Source organism: Amblyraja radiata, chromosome 26, assembly GCF_010909765.2.
Source record: "Amblyraja radiata isolate CabotCenter1 chromosome 26, sAmbRad1.1.pri, whole genome shotgun sequence".
Classification (NCBI taxonomy): domain Eukaryota; kingdom Metazoa; phylum Chordata; class Chondrichthyes; order Rajiformes; family Rajidae; genus Amblyraja; species Amblyraja radiata.
The window spans coordinates 10814498-10831531 of NC_045981.1; the positions used below are offsets into that span (position 1 = coordinate 10814498).

At 45.1% G+C, this 17034-nt stretch overlaps 1 protein-coding gene across 1 annotated transcript in view; it reads right to left on the bottom strand.

Annotated features, from left to right (window-relative positions):
• Positions 1–990: 990 nt before the first annotated feature.
• rptor (regulatory associated protein of MTOR complex 1) overlaps positions 991–17034 on the bottom strand; it is a 292628-nt gene continuing 276584 nt past the window's right edge. The window contains exons 29-34 of the mRNA XM_033044242.1: positions 16298–16404; positions 10853–10980; positions 9603–9689; positions 8273–8389; positions 3072–3201; positions 991–1853 (exon numbers count right to left, since the gene is read on the bottom strand). Of these exons, the coding sequence (XP_032900133.1) occupies positions 1785–1853; positions 3072–3201; positions 8273–8389; positions 9603–9689; positions 10853–10980; positions 16298–16404 (638 nt within the window). The 3' untranslated portion in view covers positions 991–1784. The remainder of the gene's footprint in view (positions 1854–3071; positions 3202–8272; positions 8390–9602; positions 9690–10852; positions 10981–16297; positions 16405–17034) is intronic.

A 17034-nucleotide genomic window follows, 5' to 3' on the forward strand; every position in this document is an offset into this window, starting at 1 on the left:
AGGAAACAGAGCGGGAGAAAGGGGGGGAGAGGGAAGGGGAGGGGTGGTGTTAGTAGGTAGTTACCTAAAATTGGAGAATCCAATGCAGGGGATATAAATGAAACTTCTATTTGCACAACGAGCTCACATACAAGTGTCCTCAATTTAGCTGGTGAGCTGAGAAACAGCACCCAGTGGTGACGCTTGGACAACTTGGCATCTACACTCACTATTTCCATAAAAGGATAATTCAAACTCAGTATGGATGGAAAAAAAACCATAAGGTACCCTGCTCTATGCTTCCATGAATGCAAGAAATACTAAATTACTTGTTTAACAAGAAAACCGGCACTAAAGGGCCTGTGGTTTTTTTGGCGACTGCCGGCACCCGTCATAGTCGCGGCAGGTCGCCAAGATTTTTAAAAATATTCAAAATCCAGCAGCGACCAGAAAAAGGTACGACTCTTTGTGCGACTACTCACGACCACCACGACCGTGCCGTGACGCCGGCATGGTTGTGAGTAGTTGCCCATAGAGTCGTACCTTTTTCTGGTCGCGGCTGGATTTTCAACGATTTCAGCATTTTCGGCGAACTGCTGCGACTATGACGGGTGCCGGCAAGTCGCCGAAAAAGTCGCGTAAGTGGGACAGGCCCTTAAGAGATGGCAATATGTTGCAAACTGATTTAAAACCATAAAAACAGTCAACCTTCTCCTTTACCATTCATTCAGTTGTGTTCAGCATCTATTTAGCTACTAGTGTATTATTAGTGCCCGGGATTAAACAAAGGTCGGTGTTAAATTTGTTTAAAATTGATAATGTACATAATAAAATAATACTGTATTCAATTCACAACATAGCTTAATAAATGTCAGATCATAATATGCACAATGCATCAGCTTTAAATTAAAAATGAAGACAAATAAACAACAAAATCTCACAGCTCTCGGCTTTGGCAGACCCGAGACTGAAGCTTGGAAGCATTAATATCGCTAGTAAAACAATCACAGATCAGTTTCCAGTTCCTTTAATGGTTTCATTGACATTCAACGACAGATTATATGAGTGTATCACTCAGGTTCTACTCAGGCATCTTGTCCCATCATTGGTTATTTTGTACGAGTTGATTGAAGTTTCCTATTACAACCAGCAATTATTTAGCAAAATTAAATCACAAGCGCGCGCATACGCACACACACACTCACACACGCAAAAAAGGAAAAATAAACAAATTGGGAAGAACAGTCTGTACAACGTTTCAGAATAACATGATTTTCTTATTGCGGCCTTGCTGTGTAGTCGGTGGAGAAAATAATGCTCTCAAAAGCAACATCGCATTAAAGACATGAGCTTTTTAATTGTCCTCTAGAGCAGCTGCTAGTAGTATAGTATGGCCGGTGAGCCATCGCTTGTCTTCACCATATTGTGTGACTCTGGAAGCTGGGAGGATTTGTCATTTATATACAACTGTTACGCCCATCGCAGGCAGTCACTACGTGGTAAATTATATTAATATGAATTCTAAAATCTAATTCACAAATGAAAACAAAAACATTTTAGACAGGTCTTCGAATAAAAGGTTTGCGGCCATTTTCTTACAAGACAAACCATGGCTGCTGCTGTGAATCGTGTCACAGCAGCTGAAATATAGAATGGAAAAGAAGTTCAAGTCGTGACTTACAGCAGCTGTTACCAGATATTCAAGTAAATAATTCGGTATGTACATTAGAAGTAATATACAGCGTCTGACCGCTACAGTCAGAATCTCCTTAAAGGGGGGATGTGTAGGGCTGTGTTATTCTGTGTTATCTGATGCGTTTCTCAGCTGAATATATAGACATGTAGTAGTCATTGCTTCCGACTGCTAAGTGCGGCTGTTGAGAAAAAAGCACAAGAGAATCAATTACCACTAATTAGAATGCTCGAAAAAGATTAGGCAGGAGTATGAAATTATTATCACTTGTCACAAAACAATTAAACTCAAAAGACCTGTGTCCCCCCCCACACTTGTGACGGCCATTACACAGAGCGTTGAAGAGAAATGAAAGGGAATAAATATTATTGCTTGGGAACAATGAGAATTTCCTCACAGAATTGTATTACCCTCATATTAATGGCCTGCAGGAACTTTTTGCAATGAAGAATATTGTTAATTAATTTGAAAAACAAGTCACTGAAGCTGAGATCATATTGGCAAGAGACAGGATGGCTTTGGGGAAAAAAGGGGAGGAAAGGCTGGTTTACTATTGGGCGGCACGGTGACACAGTGGTCGAGTAGCTGCCTTACAGCGCCAGAGACCCGGGTTCAATCCTGACCGGGTGCTGTCTGTGCGGAGTTTGTTCGTTCTCCCTGTGACCGCGTAGGTTTTCTCCGGGTGCCATTTCAACACCAGACTGGAGAAGGGTCTCGACCTGAAACGTCATCTATCCTATCCCTCCACAGATGCTGCCTGACACTCTAGATTACTCCAGCACTGTCTGTTTTCCTCAAAATTCTAGCATCTGCAGTTCCTTGAGTCTCCAGGATAATTCAGTATTTCTAAAGAACCATTGTTTGTTTGAGAGTTGCCGCACAGGACAGCAGAAGATGGTAGGTCTGGCAGGAGGGAGGAAGGATGTAATTAAATCGGAAAGGGTGCATAAGTGGACAAATAAGGGCCTGTGATTTTTTCGGCGACTGCTGGCACCCGTCATTAGTCGCAGCAGGTCGCCAAAAATGTTCAATGTGTTGAAAATCCAGCGGTGACCTGAAAAAAGTACGACTGTTTGGGCGACTACTCACCACCATACAGGCGTCAAGTGTCGACATGTCGCAGGATGACAGCTGTATGGTCGTGAGTAGTCGCCCAAAGAGTCGTACCTATTTCTGGTCGCCGCTGGATTTTCAACAAGTTGAACATTTTCGGTTCTATGTATCGGGCACTTTATTTGGCGACTGATACATTGGACCGAGAATGACTGCTTGTGAAGCACCTTTGATCTTGATGTGCCCGTGTTAACACAGTACTACTCGCGATGAGAGTTTATAGTTATGTTAAAAGGACAATGGATCAGGAACTGCCAGGAGGGAACACATCTGAAAAATGACTTACCCAAAAGGGGTGGAAAGCCAGGCAGCTAATAGCTCCGATCCTCTGCCCCATAAATCCGTCATAGTATTTAATGTTGCTTATCACATCTCCATTTGCATTGTATACAGCAATGAACTGGTTCATAGAGCCACTGGAAGATCAAGAATACATTTACGATTAGGTATAATATAGATTTTTTTTGGGACAACACTGAATGCACTTCTTCTACATATCCTTGCGATTAAATAACAATACAGTCCTGAGAATGGGATCAACAAGAATTTAACAATTATTCTACTTCAGCCAAGGAAATGACTATTGCCCAATTAATCCAACCACTTAACTGAAGCAGAAATGTTCTTGACGGCTTACTCTTAAACGGTAGAAAAGCATCCAGAGGAAGGCACGGTGGCGGAGCGGTAGAGCTGCTGCCTTACAGCGCCAGAGACCCGGGATCGATCCTGACTACCGGTGCTGTCTGTACGGAGTTTGTACGTTCTCCCCGTCACCTGCGTGGGTTTTCCCCAGGATCTCTGGTTTCCTCCCACACTCCAAAGACGTACAGGTTTGTAGGCTAATTGGCTTGGTATAATTGTAAATTGTCCCTAGTGCATGTAGGATAGTGTTAGTGTGCGGGGATCGCTGGTCGGCGCAGACTCGATGGGCCGACGGGGCTGTTTCTGCATTGTATCTCTAAACTATACTAAATTACTGAAGAAGAGTCTGAAGAAGGGTCTCGACCTGAAACGTCACCTATTCCTTCTCTCCATAGATGCTGCCTCACCCGCTGAGTTACTCCAGCATTTGTGTCTACCTTGTGTTGGGGAGGTGATAATCACCCGACTTGCATCAGCTTCTCCTCCTTCCCCAAACCACCAGACACGACTGTGTGACTCGGAGGTGCATTTGTGTCGCTAGTATACCGATAATGCTCACGCTCTCAATTAGAAGGTGCTGTTACGGCAAACGATGCAGAAGGAATTCACGTATGAAGAGATACACTCTGGGCAAGTTGTCTGGTCTAAGGGTGGTAGGTGTATAGAACGAGCTGCCGGAAAAAGGTAGTTGAGGCAGGTATTATCACAACATTTAAGAAACATTTAGACAGGTGCATGGATAGCGTAGCTTTAGAGGGATACGGGCCAAAAGCTGGCAGGTGGGACTTGTGTAGATATGACATGTTGGTCGGCACGGGCAAGTTGGGCCGAAGGGCCTGTTTTCATCCTCTATGCCTCCAAATGTCAGTTTTTATAGAAATTCCCGTTATTGTGTCATTTCAGGTTAACTTTGCAATGGGAAGTGTATGTGCTGAATGTTGTTTTAAGCTTTTATGATTGTTTGTAGGTTTGGAAATTCCGGTGTCGACGTGTGAGAAGGAAAGATCAAAGCCAATGACGCGAGCAAAGTCGGAACGCATCAGGCTTACAAAACCGCAAAGGCTCACAGACGAGCGGACAAGCAAGCGTCAAATGTGAAGATGTTCAACTGGAGGAGATGTAATTTCAGCGCGCTGAGAGGGGATTGCAATCTAAGTGTGAATCGAGCGGTGAAACAATACTTGAGCAAAGGGAGTCTTTCAAACAAGAGCGGCATCGATGGATACAGATACGTGACACGTTCTTGTGAGAGGGGAAGGATCAGCAAGCTAAGCTGTGATGATTAAAGACAAAATGATTGGAATGAAAAAGTTAAATGGAAATAAATATACACTGAAATAGGAAGTGAATATTATTACCAAAAGTATACATAAATGTTATTCACAGAAGATGATTAACACATTAAATGGAGAACAAAAAACCGCCAACATATATCAAAAAAGATTGGAAAAATCGAAGGTAGAAATTTCTCATGGAGTGAATGGAAGTTGCTGAGGGAAGAAGGACTGGCAGAGTTTTCCAAACGTCCTTCTATATGGGAGAGCTGCCATGGGAATGTGGACGGGAAGGATACAAGATGCCGCCGGAAATGTGGCAAGTCTTGTGTCCCGCCGATTACTCCTACACTCTTGTACATCGGTATGATTGTGCTTATGCACGGTGGCGCGTGGATTTGTTGAAGTTAACTTACACTAAACAAGGTTTTTCGAGGGACTGTCAGGAGGGGGTCGGTGATGGCAGCATGTTGACGTGTAAATGGACTTTCTGAAGACATTTGATAAACTACCACATGAAAGATTCAGCAACATTGAAGTCTTTGGGGTTGAAGGTGTGAAGGCAACATTGACTGAAGCACAGAAAGAGCAGGGCAGTGTGGTGGTGAAACTGTGTTGCAGACAGAAGGGGAATATACAGTTGTACATCTCAGAGGCTGATACTTTATTAATGACTTGATTGTGACAAGTAGTGTAGTGTCAAAGAATGTGGGAAGGTAGCGAAGGGAGAGGGGGGGATATAAACAGGCATCAGGAGCCCGCACACAAACAAATGAGATGGCTCAGACAGGAACGGCAGGGAGGAAGCTTCCCAGGGTTTGGATTGAAGTGTGAAAGCAGGGAGCAAAAGCTCGTAGACGGTAATGAGGAGGGGGACCTCTTCCCTCTGGGGGTTTTGAACCTTTTCAAATGTTCAAACTCCGCGAACTGTCACAGCTCAGCTAACGAGTACGCGCACGGCTGAGATTTATGTGATGTCGGGGAAGCCAGGCGTCTGTACATTGAACAGTGTAATGGGACTGAAACGATTTATATCCAGTCAGTCATGATGCTACTGAAATGTGAGCAGCTCAAGAGAGCAACGAGAACAACTCCGGCCTCCATGGCTTTCGTTCTTAGGTACAAATTGAACACACGGTTTGCACACTGCTAGATCAAATTGGTTGAGTTTGAATGGGGAACAGAGGGTAAAGCACCACAAATCGTTGATAGTGAGGGGACAAGGTTTAGGGTCATTATCACCACATGTACCGAGGTACATTGAAAGGCTTTGTTTTCATTCTGTTTTATTGTCAGATGTCCCGAAACGGAACAATGAAATTCTTACTTGTAGCAACACAACAGACATGTAAATATATTGCTCTGTAAACACCATAATAAACAGAAAAAAGTCAGAACATTCTGTGCAGGAATGCAATCAAGTTAAACTCAAGCACATATAGGTGGAGGCAGCCAACATTATCACCCTGGCAACACTCTCATTTCACTTCTGCCATCGGGAATAAGGAGCCTGAAAACTGTAACTTCCAGGTTCTGGAGCAGCTTCTTCCCTACAGCCATCAGGCTATTAAACACTGCAACCTCCAAATAAGCTCCGAACTACATAGACAGAGGGATTGTTTTTGTCTTTGCACTATTATTGTTCATGTGTGTATATGTGTGTATATGTGTGTATATATATATATATATATATATATATATGTTTGTGTGTGTGTGTGTGTGTGTGTGTGTGTGTGTGTGTGTGTGAGTGTGTGTGTGTGTTTGAGAGAGTGAGTGTGATTGTGTGAGCGAGTGTGAGGGTGTGTGTGTGAGTGAGTGCGTGTGTGTGTGTGTGTGTGTGGGTGTGGGTGTGTGTGTATGTGTGTGTGGGTGTGTGTGAGTGTGTGTGTGTGTGTGTGTGTGTGTGTGTGTGTGTGTGAGTGAGTGTGAGTGAGTGTGGGTGTGTGTGTGTGTGTGTGAGTGTGTGTGTGTGTGTGTGAGTGAGTGAGTGTGTGTGTGTGTGTGTGTGTGTGTGTGTACACACCCCTTTTTTCTGTTTATTATGGTGTTTACAGAGCAATATATTTACATGTCTGTTGTGTTGCTACAAGTAAGAATTTCATTGTTCCGTTTCGGGACATCTGACAATAAAACAGTCTTGACTCTGGTGAAGAGAAAGATAGAGTGCAGAATATAGTTCTCAGCATTGTAGCGCAACATCTCCTGAGAAACTCTCCTATGTCATCAATTACATGACAATGGTGAAAAAGAGATCTAAAATGGATACAGGATTATTGGCCTAGTAAAGTGACGGGGAATGCAAGGAACTTGTGCCAAACCGTCAGAAATCGCACTTGTGGAAGATTGTCAAGGTCTGAGACAGAGTGCGGGGAAGATTTAATGGAGAAGCCCAGAATCTGCAAGTTTGCCATCCATTGTGACAGGCAGTGAGAGCTGGTGGGAGGACCAGTAGTCATGGCCCATACAGGGTGCTGGTGAACCAAACAGCTTCCTGGACTGTTTCAGAGAGCTGTGGGTCTGAGTCGCCAGGCAGATTAATGAATGTCCTTTAGCGAAGGATAAGAAATGCAGGCGAGATGAAGAGATTTTGCTTTAGTGCAGTAAATTCTGATTAGGAATGCAATTAATTCCTTTTGTGTTATGTGGAAAGAGCAAAGAGCAGAGGGCAATGCAGTGCCAGTGCTGGTCGAGCTGCTGCCTCACAGAGCCAGTGTCCCTGGAGGGATCCTGATTTTGGGTACTGTCTGTGTGGAGTTTGCACGTTCTCCATGTGACAGCGTGGGCTTCCTCCCACATTCCAAAGACGTACAGGTCTGTAGGTTAGACACAAAATGCTGGAGTAACTCAGCGGGACAGGCAGTATCTCTGGATAGAAGGAATGGGTGATGTTTTGAGACCCTTCTTCAGACAGTAGGTTAATTGGCTTTGGTAGAATTGTCCCTCGCATGTGGGATAGTGTTAAGACCCTGTCACACTTAGGAGACCTAAACAGCAACCTCTGGTGACCTTGCCTGCCACCCAAGATTTCCATGAGGTTTTGGTCACTCTCCCTAATGGTTGAAAGTGGTTTCCAAGTGGTCGAGGCTTCATCTAGGTTGCTGCTATTTTTTCATCATGTTTAAAACCGGCCTCGATTAAAAATAGGTTGCCGTTTTTAAAATCGATCATTTTTTAGTCGCAGGTCTAGTCGAAGCTGGTTTTCTTCATAGTTGAGGAAGGTTTTCAACATATGCGTGGGAGGTGGTAGGAGGTTGCAGGTCACCACGACCTTGATTTTTATTTTTGGGTGGCGGGCAAGGTCACCAGAGGTTGCTGTTTAGGTCTCCTAAGTGGCACAGGGGCTGTAGTGTACGGGGTGATCGCTGGTCGGAGTGGACTCGGTCGTCCGAAGACCTTGTTTCCGCGCTGTATCTCTAGTGTAAAATCCAGGGGTAGATCAGAACTGCAGTTAATATCACAGTCCTCCATGAATATTTATTCTCTTTGAAAGGCAAATAACAACTCTAACTTTTCCTTCACCTCGTATACATGGAAATAAAGTTTGCTATGCTGATCATTTGAATTCACTTACCAGGCAAACAGATTAGCCTGGGGGTGGAAGTCCAACGCCGTCAGGCCTTTCACAGTCTGAATTACGTTCAATGACTCTGGCATCCGTGGGTCAAAGAATCGCACATCTCCATTTACACTTAATAATTGAACAAGGGAGAGGACATTAAGAGGCACAAATTACTTTACAGAAGGTCCGCATGCAGGAAACAGATTGCTGCTGATTAGTATTACAACTGAAATCCTGTTAATATTTCACCAACTTTACCCAATGAAAGATTTATAAACGAGTTTCCCATGCGATGGCACTGCTCAAACACTACTTTGCTGCAAAATTACATTTAAAAAACAAAGCTTCTGTCTCTCTCAATTAACGAAATAGCTGGGGATATTTAATTAACAATTAGCCTCATCTCAAATTAAATAATTCACAACACATTACAAACTCATTACAGATGTAAATATACACATTTGAAGTACCTTTGGAAGTGGAGATAGTATTTTCAACTGCTTACGGAAAGGATTAAGAGTGTGATCGTACCTGCTGGTGACTCGCGGCAGCGGCCCCTGCAATCCGTATGTCCGTTTTTTAATTTTTGTCCCGTTCAATGTGTACTGTAGTTTGCTGTGGTTTTTATATTGTTTTTAACTGTGTATATGTGGGGGGTGGGGGGAACTTTTAATCACTTCCCTGCATGGGAGACCTGACCTTTTCTCTGTCGGGTGTCCGTTGTCGTTGGGGCCTAGCACCGTGGAGCGGCCTCCAGACGGAACGACCTGGGGGCTCCAGTCGCGGAGCCTGTGGACTTACCATAGTGAGGCTGACCGGCCTCGGAACGTGGGGAGCTGTGGTGGCGCGCGGCTGCGACCTGACTTCGGAGCTTCGGAGGCTCCAGCTGCAGGCCTGTGGACGGTGACATCGGGAGCTCACGGGTCCCTGGTGGGAAACCGCTTTTCGGAGCTCCCGCGGCGGCAGCTTCTCATGCCCGAGTTGCGGGACTGAGGGCGTCCCGGAGCGGGGCCTGACATCGCCTGTGCGGCCTCAACGGCAGCGGGACTTGCCATTGCCCGCCGGGGTCTCCGACATTAAGACCCGGAGCAGGGCCTTACATCGCCTGTGCGGCCTCAACGGCCGCGGGACTTACGATCGCCTGCCGGGGGCTTTAACATTGGGGGAGGATGGAGAGCAGGGGAGAGACAAGACTTTGCCTTCCATCACAGTGAGGAGGAGATTCACTGTGATGGATGTGGAGTTGGTTGTGTGTCTTGTAAAATTGTTTCTTCTTCTTGTATGGCTACAGAAACCAAAGTTCCTAACGGAAATATAAAGTTCATTGAATTGAATTGAATACCTCACAGTGATGATGTTGCCTTCTGAAGACTTCTGCAGATAGGTTTTTACTACCCAGGCAGCATGTTCCCTGTAGGTCATCACACGGCTGTGGAGACAACAACCAGGCTGTTATTCAGTTTAGTTTATTGTCACGTGTACAGAGGTACAGTGAAAAGCTTTTGTTGCGTGCCATCCAGTCAGCAGAAAGACAATACATGATTACAATCGAGCCATTTACAGTGTATAAATAACGAATAAGGGAATAGATAAGGGAATAACGGTTAGTGTAAGGTAAAGCCAGCAAAGTCCGATCAAGGATAGTCCGAGGGTCACCAATGAGGTAGATAGTAGTTCAGCACTGCTCTCAGGGTGTGGTAGGATGATTCAGTTGCCTGATAACAGCTGGGAAGAAACTTCCCTTGAATCTCTACTACAAACCCACTGACTCCCATGGCTATCTGGATTACACTTCTTCCCACCCTGCTTCCTGTAAGGACTCTATCCCCTACTAGACATTTCCTCCGTCTACGCCGCATCTGCACCCGGGATGAGGTGTTCCAAACCAGGGCATCAGAGATGCCCTCATTCTTTAGGGAACGGGGGTTCCCCTCTTCGACTATAGATGAGGCTCTCACCAGGGTCTCCTCTGTACCCTGTAGCTCTGCTCTCACTCCCTATCTCTCCACTCGTATCAAGGACAGACCTTGTCCTCACCTTCCATCCCACCAGCCGTCACATACAACAGATAATCTTCCGACATTTTCGCCACCTCCAACGGGATCCCACCACTGGCCACAGCTTCCCATCTCCTCCACTTTCGGCTATCCGTAGAGACCGCTCCCTCCTTAACTCCCTGCAGCGCGGAAACATCCGCTTCGGCCCACCGAGTCCATGCCGACCAGCGATCCCCATACACTAGCACTATCCTACAATCTACAATGGTCACGAAAGTCAATTAACCTACAAACCTGCATGTCTTTGGAAAGTGGGCGGAAACCGAAGCACCTGGAGAAAACCCTTACAGTCACAGGGAGAAGATACAAACTCCGTACAGACAACACCCTTAGTCAGGATTGAACCCGGGTCCCTGGCGCTGTGAGGCAGCAACTCTACCGCTGCGCCACCGTGCCGCCCCGAAAGATGAGTGGTTTGGCGATTTCTGATGAATAATCAGTTTGAATTCCACTGATTCTCCCCCTTCTTAGTCCGAGTCCTGCTGGCCTGGTTAGACATGAATGGAAGGTTAAAGCAAAGGTAATGTAAACCTACCATTCATTAGGAGCCATCCGTCTGTCATAGATACGAACTGAGCCATCGCCAAGCCCACCCACGATTATGGAACGGTTCGAATCGCAGCAAAGACTAGTCACACAACTGTCCGCTCCAGTTGGTATATCCTACAAAACAAACAAAAGCGGGTGATACTGAATCAAAATAGAAAGAATAAAATATTTAATCATGTATTGAAACGTCAACCTTCTCAGGGAACTTCACTGGCAATGAATAATGTTTTATTATTAATGTTCAATGTTTTATGTGTCATTCTTCATTGTCACTGTATGTCATGTTGTCACTTGCGAGCGGAGCACCAAGGCAAATTCCTTGTATGTGAATATACTTGGCCAACAAACTTATTCAAAATCCACAGATGGGCTACTGCTGCATTACGCCACCTCGATTGAGCACATTATTAGTCCTGCTGCGATTGCAGATAATTAAAGTGTAAAATTCAGGGTGGCATCGTCGCACAGCGTGTGTGTGTGTGTGTGTGCGCGTGCGCGTGCGTGTGCGTGTGTGTGTGTGTTGCACATTCTCCCTGTGACCGTGTGCGTTTCCTCCGGGTGCTCCGGCTTCCTCTCCATCTCAAAAACGTGCGGGTTTGCAGGCTGCGTAGAAAGGAACTGCAGGTAGACACAAGAAGCTGGAGTTACTCAGCGGGACAGGCAGCATCGCTGGAGAGAAGGAATGAGTGACGTTTCGGGTCTGAAGACGGGTCTCCACCCGAAACGTCATCCATTCCTTCTCTCCAGAGATGCTGCCTGTCCCGCTGAGTTACTCCAGTTTCTTGTGTTTATCTTTGGTTTAAACCAGCATCTGCAGTTCCTACCTCCACAGGGAACTGCAGGTGCTGGTTTATACCGAAGATAGACACAAAGTTCTGGAGTAACTCAGCGGGACAGGCCGCATCTCTGGAGAAAAAAAGATGTGTGATGTTTCGGGTTGGGATCCTTCTATGTAGTCTGGAAAAGTCCCTACCCGAAACATCACACATCCTTTTTCTCCGGAGATGCTGTTTAACTCGCCGAGTTACTCCAGCACTTTGTGTCTATCTTAGGTTTGTAGGTTAATTTGGCCTCTGTAGATTTCCCCTAGTTTGTAGGGAAATGGGTAACATGGAACCAGTGTGAACGGGTGATCAGTGGTTAGCACGGGCTCGGTGGACCGAAGAGCCTGTGTCCGTGCTGTATCTCTAAACTACACTAAAATGTAGCAACCCTGTTGGCAAACAATGGCCTACCAAGGTTGGATTGGGCATCTGAGATCCCTGACCTATGGTTTTAGGGTTCTACTAAAAAACTTTGTGTTTGCTGACAGTCTGGGAATATTTAGCTTGTTGCATAAACTGGTTGCTGCAGTATAATTAAAAAAAGTAGACGTATTTCCACCAGCCAGCAACTGATGATCATAAAGCTTCAGTTATGGTTCATGTGTGCTTTGATTACCCATAGCCAAACAGCTCATCAATTGTAGCGTTAAATCTCTATCCAGCCGACTATTGGAGCTTTAAATCAATTTTCCTTCTCCTTGGCAAGTATTCACCGGCACTGGCTTTGAGAATAAGCCAAGTGCAAGCTGTGGACATGATCTATAGCAATTGGGTCGTGAAATAAAGTCACACATCGATATACTATGAGACTACACATTGTTTTTCAGAAGTTTTATGAGCAGACACTGCAGTAAACACTAGGATCCTGCATCTTTCAAATCAAAAGTGTCCCAAGATTGGAAACAAGACCAATATTTGCAGTTGAATCTCAAATTTGAGTTTGAGAAGTGGCAGATTACTAGTATAACCTTGAAAGAAAAGGCTAAGTCTACACATATTCAATTATATCTCCCGGCCTCTCAGCAGCTACCACCATGTTCTACACGCCAGCAGAATGCATAGATGGACCATAAAATGGAGGCAGAGCTGTATGAATTATGTTTCTTCCGTTAAATACTTTATTACTTCTGTTGTGATTGCAGGTACAGAATTTTGAAAAAAACAGCCTCAAGACAGCTATTACAGTTGTGTTATGTGTGGGCTGAGCTGCCGCGATCTTTGACCTGTGGCTTGAACATCGCCCATACAAGGACATCAGATCAGAACTCAACTTTCTAATGTTTAACTGTTGTGCCATCAAACTTTTAATCATCAAAAGGAAAATACTGCAGATACAGGAAATCCAAAATTAAACAGAATGTAACGGAAACACATAGCAGGACAACCAATGTGCATGTGGAGAAAGAGAGAGAGGTAGAGAGGGGGGGGAGGGGAGAGGGAGAGGGGGAGAGGGAGGGGGAGGGGGAGGGGGAGGGGGAGGGGGAGGGGGAGGGAGGGGGAGGGAGGGAGGGGGAGGGGGAGAGTGAGAGAGGGGGAGGGGGAGGGGAGACGGAGAGAGGGAGAGGGAGAGGGAGAGGGAGAGGGAGGGGGAGAGGGAGAGAGGGAGAGGCGGGAGAAGGGGATGGAGAGATAGATCAAGAGAGAGAGAGAAAGAAAGAAAGAGAGAGTGAGAGCAAGTGGGAGAGAGTTCTTGGTTCTTGGTTTCCTGATCCTCCAAAAATATTCCAAATGGAATTTAAACTGGAGGTGGACTTAAGTAAAAAGGGTTTTTGGAGGAGAAGGGCTACCTTAAATTTAGTTGCGTCTGGTTGGGTAACTATGGTAGGGTGAAGACTATTCCATGCTTTAATTGTGCTTGGGAAGAATGAATTGCTGTACACATCTGTCTTGGTAGCTGGTATCTCAAATTGGATCGAATGCCCTTGTCTGCTTCTAATGGATTTGGGTATGGTGTAGGTTTGGTCATCTATGTCGACCATTTAACATTTTGTAAAAACAGGTCTGTCTTGGAGAGGGTTCCATCCCAGTGAATTCAGGAGTTTGATAACACTCGCTTCTCTCTCATAGGTATTAGTAACAAATCGGGCTGCCTGTCTTTGGGCCCGTTCGATGGAAGAAATGTTTCTATTTGTGTATTTGTATTTGTAGTTGGGGAGAGGGAGAGGTATAGGAAGGAACTGCAGATGCTGGTTTATACCTAAGATAGACACAAAATGCTGGAGTTAGGCAGCATCTATGGAGAAAAGGAATAGGTGACTTTTCAGATCGGAGCCCTGCTTGAGACTGATAGAGGTGGGAATGGGTGAGGCAGGGGTGAACTGGGGGTAAAAGGCCAGAATAAAGCAGGGCTGACAACAGATGACATGAGGAAGGGTGGAGTCCACAATGGTCTATTGTTGGCTGGGGAAAATGTGCTAATTAATGACAGGGATACAAGGATGCGGACAGTGGAACTATGGCGTTCTGATTAAACCTCATGGATCTAAATCGTTAATTTTAGTTTTCTCTTTTCAGATACTGCCATATCTGCCGAGCAGTTGCAACATATTCTGCTTTTATTTCTCAACATTCAGCTGTGTATTTATTGGGAAAGCTAACACTGGCTTTAATCCCACAGGTCCGACCCAGTTTCACGGCAAATACATTTTTTCTGCTTTGAATCAATAGCTGCAAGATCTCAACTGTGTGTGAAACTGAACCAAGAGGGATTTAGAATTTAGTTTGTATTTTGTGGAGTTATTCATAGAGACACAAGAAACTACAGATGCTGGTTTACAAAAAAAAGGACAAAGTGCTGGAGTAAATCAGTGGGTCAGGCAGCACCTCTGGAGAACATGGAAAGGAACCGTAAATGCCATGAGGTGGTGGTGGTGGAAGCAGCTTTCAAATGCTGCAGCCTCTCTGATGAAGCGCGCCCATGGTGTTGTTGGGCAGCGATATGGCACAACATCAACGAAGGAACAACAATACATTTCCAAGGACAATGGCATTTCTGAGTGGGAGTGAGAGAGTGTGAGTGAGAGAATGAGTGAGAGTGAGAGTGTGAGAGAGTGAGTGAGTGAGTGAGTGAAGAGTGGGAGTGAGTGAGAGTGTGAGAGACTGTGCTTGAGTGAGAGAGTGTGAGTGCGAGAGAGTGAACAGTGTGAGAGAGAGTGAGTGAACAGTGTGAGAGAGAGTGTGAGTGAACAGTGTGAGAGTGAGTGTGAGTGAACAGTGTGAGAGTGAGTGAGTGTGAGGGAATGTGAGTGTGTGAGAGAGAGAGCGTGAGTGAGAGTGAGAGAGTATGAGTGAGAGTGTGTGAGTGTGTGAGAGAGAGAGCGTGAGAGGGAGATAAAAGATACAAGGAACTGCAGATACTGGTTTACAAAAGAGACTTGAGGTGCTGGAATAACTCAGTGGGTTGGGCAGTACCTTTGGAGATCTTGGATAGGTGCTGTTTCGGGTCAGGACCCTCTTTAATCATATATGTTGCTCTATCAGAAATACGGCTTTTATGAATCGGTCTGTAAATTGACCACTATCAGCAGCACATCAAGCCACTACTAACACTGATTTCTGAAGTTCCCTTTTAGGGCATCTGCTGCAGTTTTGATTGTGCAGAAGGTCTTGGATTAATGAGGCATATGTGGAACAACACATCAAATAAGGAAAGCACTGCAACAGCAGTAACTAACAAGCTGCAGTCCAGGGGTTCCCAACCTTTTCCGACCTGTTTACCCCTGGCAACTTTAATAGCACATAACAATGTCATTTCACTTATTTATGAACAACTAATGATGTACAGATACCGGTATACCAGAACCAAACACAGTCAGTCAATGAGAAAAAAAAAGTACAAATCCAGAATGAACAAATTTACCCCCTGGGTAGGCGAAATTTACTCCCTAGGGGTAAATTTACCTCGGGTTGGGAACCCTTGTTGTAGAGCATAGATGGGTCGAAAGGACCCATCCCTCTTGCTATTGAGGGAGTGCAGCGTAGGTTCACAAGGTTAATTTCCGGGATGGCGGGACTGTCATATGTTGTTAGAATGGTGCGGCTGGGCTTGTGCACTCTGGAGTTTATAAGGATGAGAGGAGATCTTATTGAAACATATAAGATTATTATGGGTTTGGACGCGCTAGAGGGATGAGAGGGAATCTTATTGAAACATATAAGATTATTAAAGGTTTGGACACACTAGAGGCAGGAAACATGTTCCTGATGTTGGGGGAGTCCAGAGCCAGGGGCCATAGTTTAAGAATAAGGGATAAGCCATTAGAACGGAGATGAGGAAATACTTTTTCACACCGAGAGTTGTGAATCTGTGGAATTCTCTGCCTCAGAAGGCGGTGGAGGCCGGTTCTCTGGATGCTTTCAAGGGAGAGTTAGATAGAGCTCTTAAAGATAGCAGAGTCAAGGCATATGGGGAGAAGGCAGGAACGGGGTACTGATTGTGGATGATCAGCCATGATCATATTGAATGACGGTGCTGGCTCGAAGGGCCGAATGGCCTATTCCTGCACCTATTGTCCATTGAACCTAATGATAACAGCTCCTTGTTTTATATCATTGTATATCGATTTAAAATATTTAAACACATGAATTAAATAGAGCAGAGGTTTTACCTGTACTTTCATCTCGCGGTCTGTGTCCCAGATACGAATAATGCGCACATCCCCAGAAGTCATTAAGAGACCAGTGTCCTGCTCCCAATCCACGACCATTCCTGCACCTAGACAGAAAGCAATGGGCGGGTAGCACACAAACTGCAACAGAATGACGTTCCCACACAACTACCAGATTTCATTCCTGCAGTCTCTGCATTCGAATAGAATCAAAGAAAATCGCTAAATTGCAAATACTGGAAATCTTAAAAAACAAAAATATATATACTGGGAAATATCAGCAACCTATAACTGGGGAAAGAGAAGCATTTTCAGGTTGAAGAACCTTCACCAGAATTGGGAGTGTGAGAAACGAGTTGGTTTTGAGTTGTGCGGAGGGTGGGGGTGGGGCATGAATGGATAGTACAAAGGCATTATCTCTGATAAGGTGGGGGGAGGATTGCGGAGTTGATCAACTGTCGATAAAGTCATCTGGTTAACAGGTTAGCTCACTCAATTTGAAAGGGAGGATAAAAGTGTCAGTAGCTATGCATAAGAAAGGGTTAGTTACAGGGATCTGGGTCAAACGCAGGCAAATGGGACTAGTTTTTACCCAGCTGCTTTCAATCTACTACTGAACCTTCCTACGTGGTCCTGACCTACCAACTACCTCATTGAAGACCTTTCAACTATCTTTAATCGGACTTTACTGGACTTGATCTTGCATTTATATCTTTCATGGAAGGGTGTCCAAATTC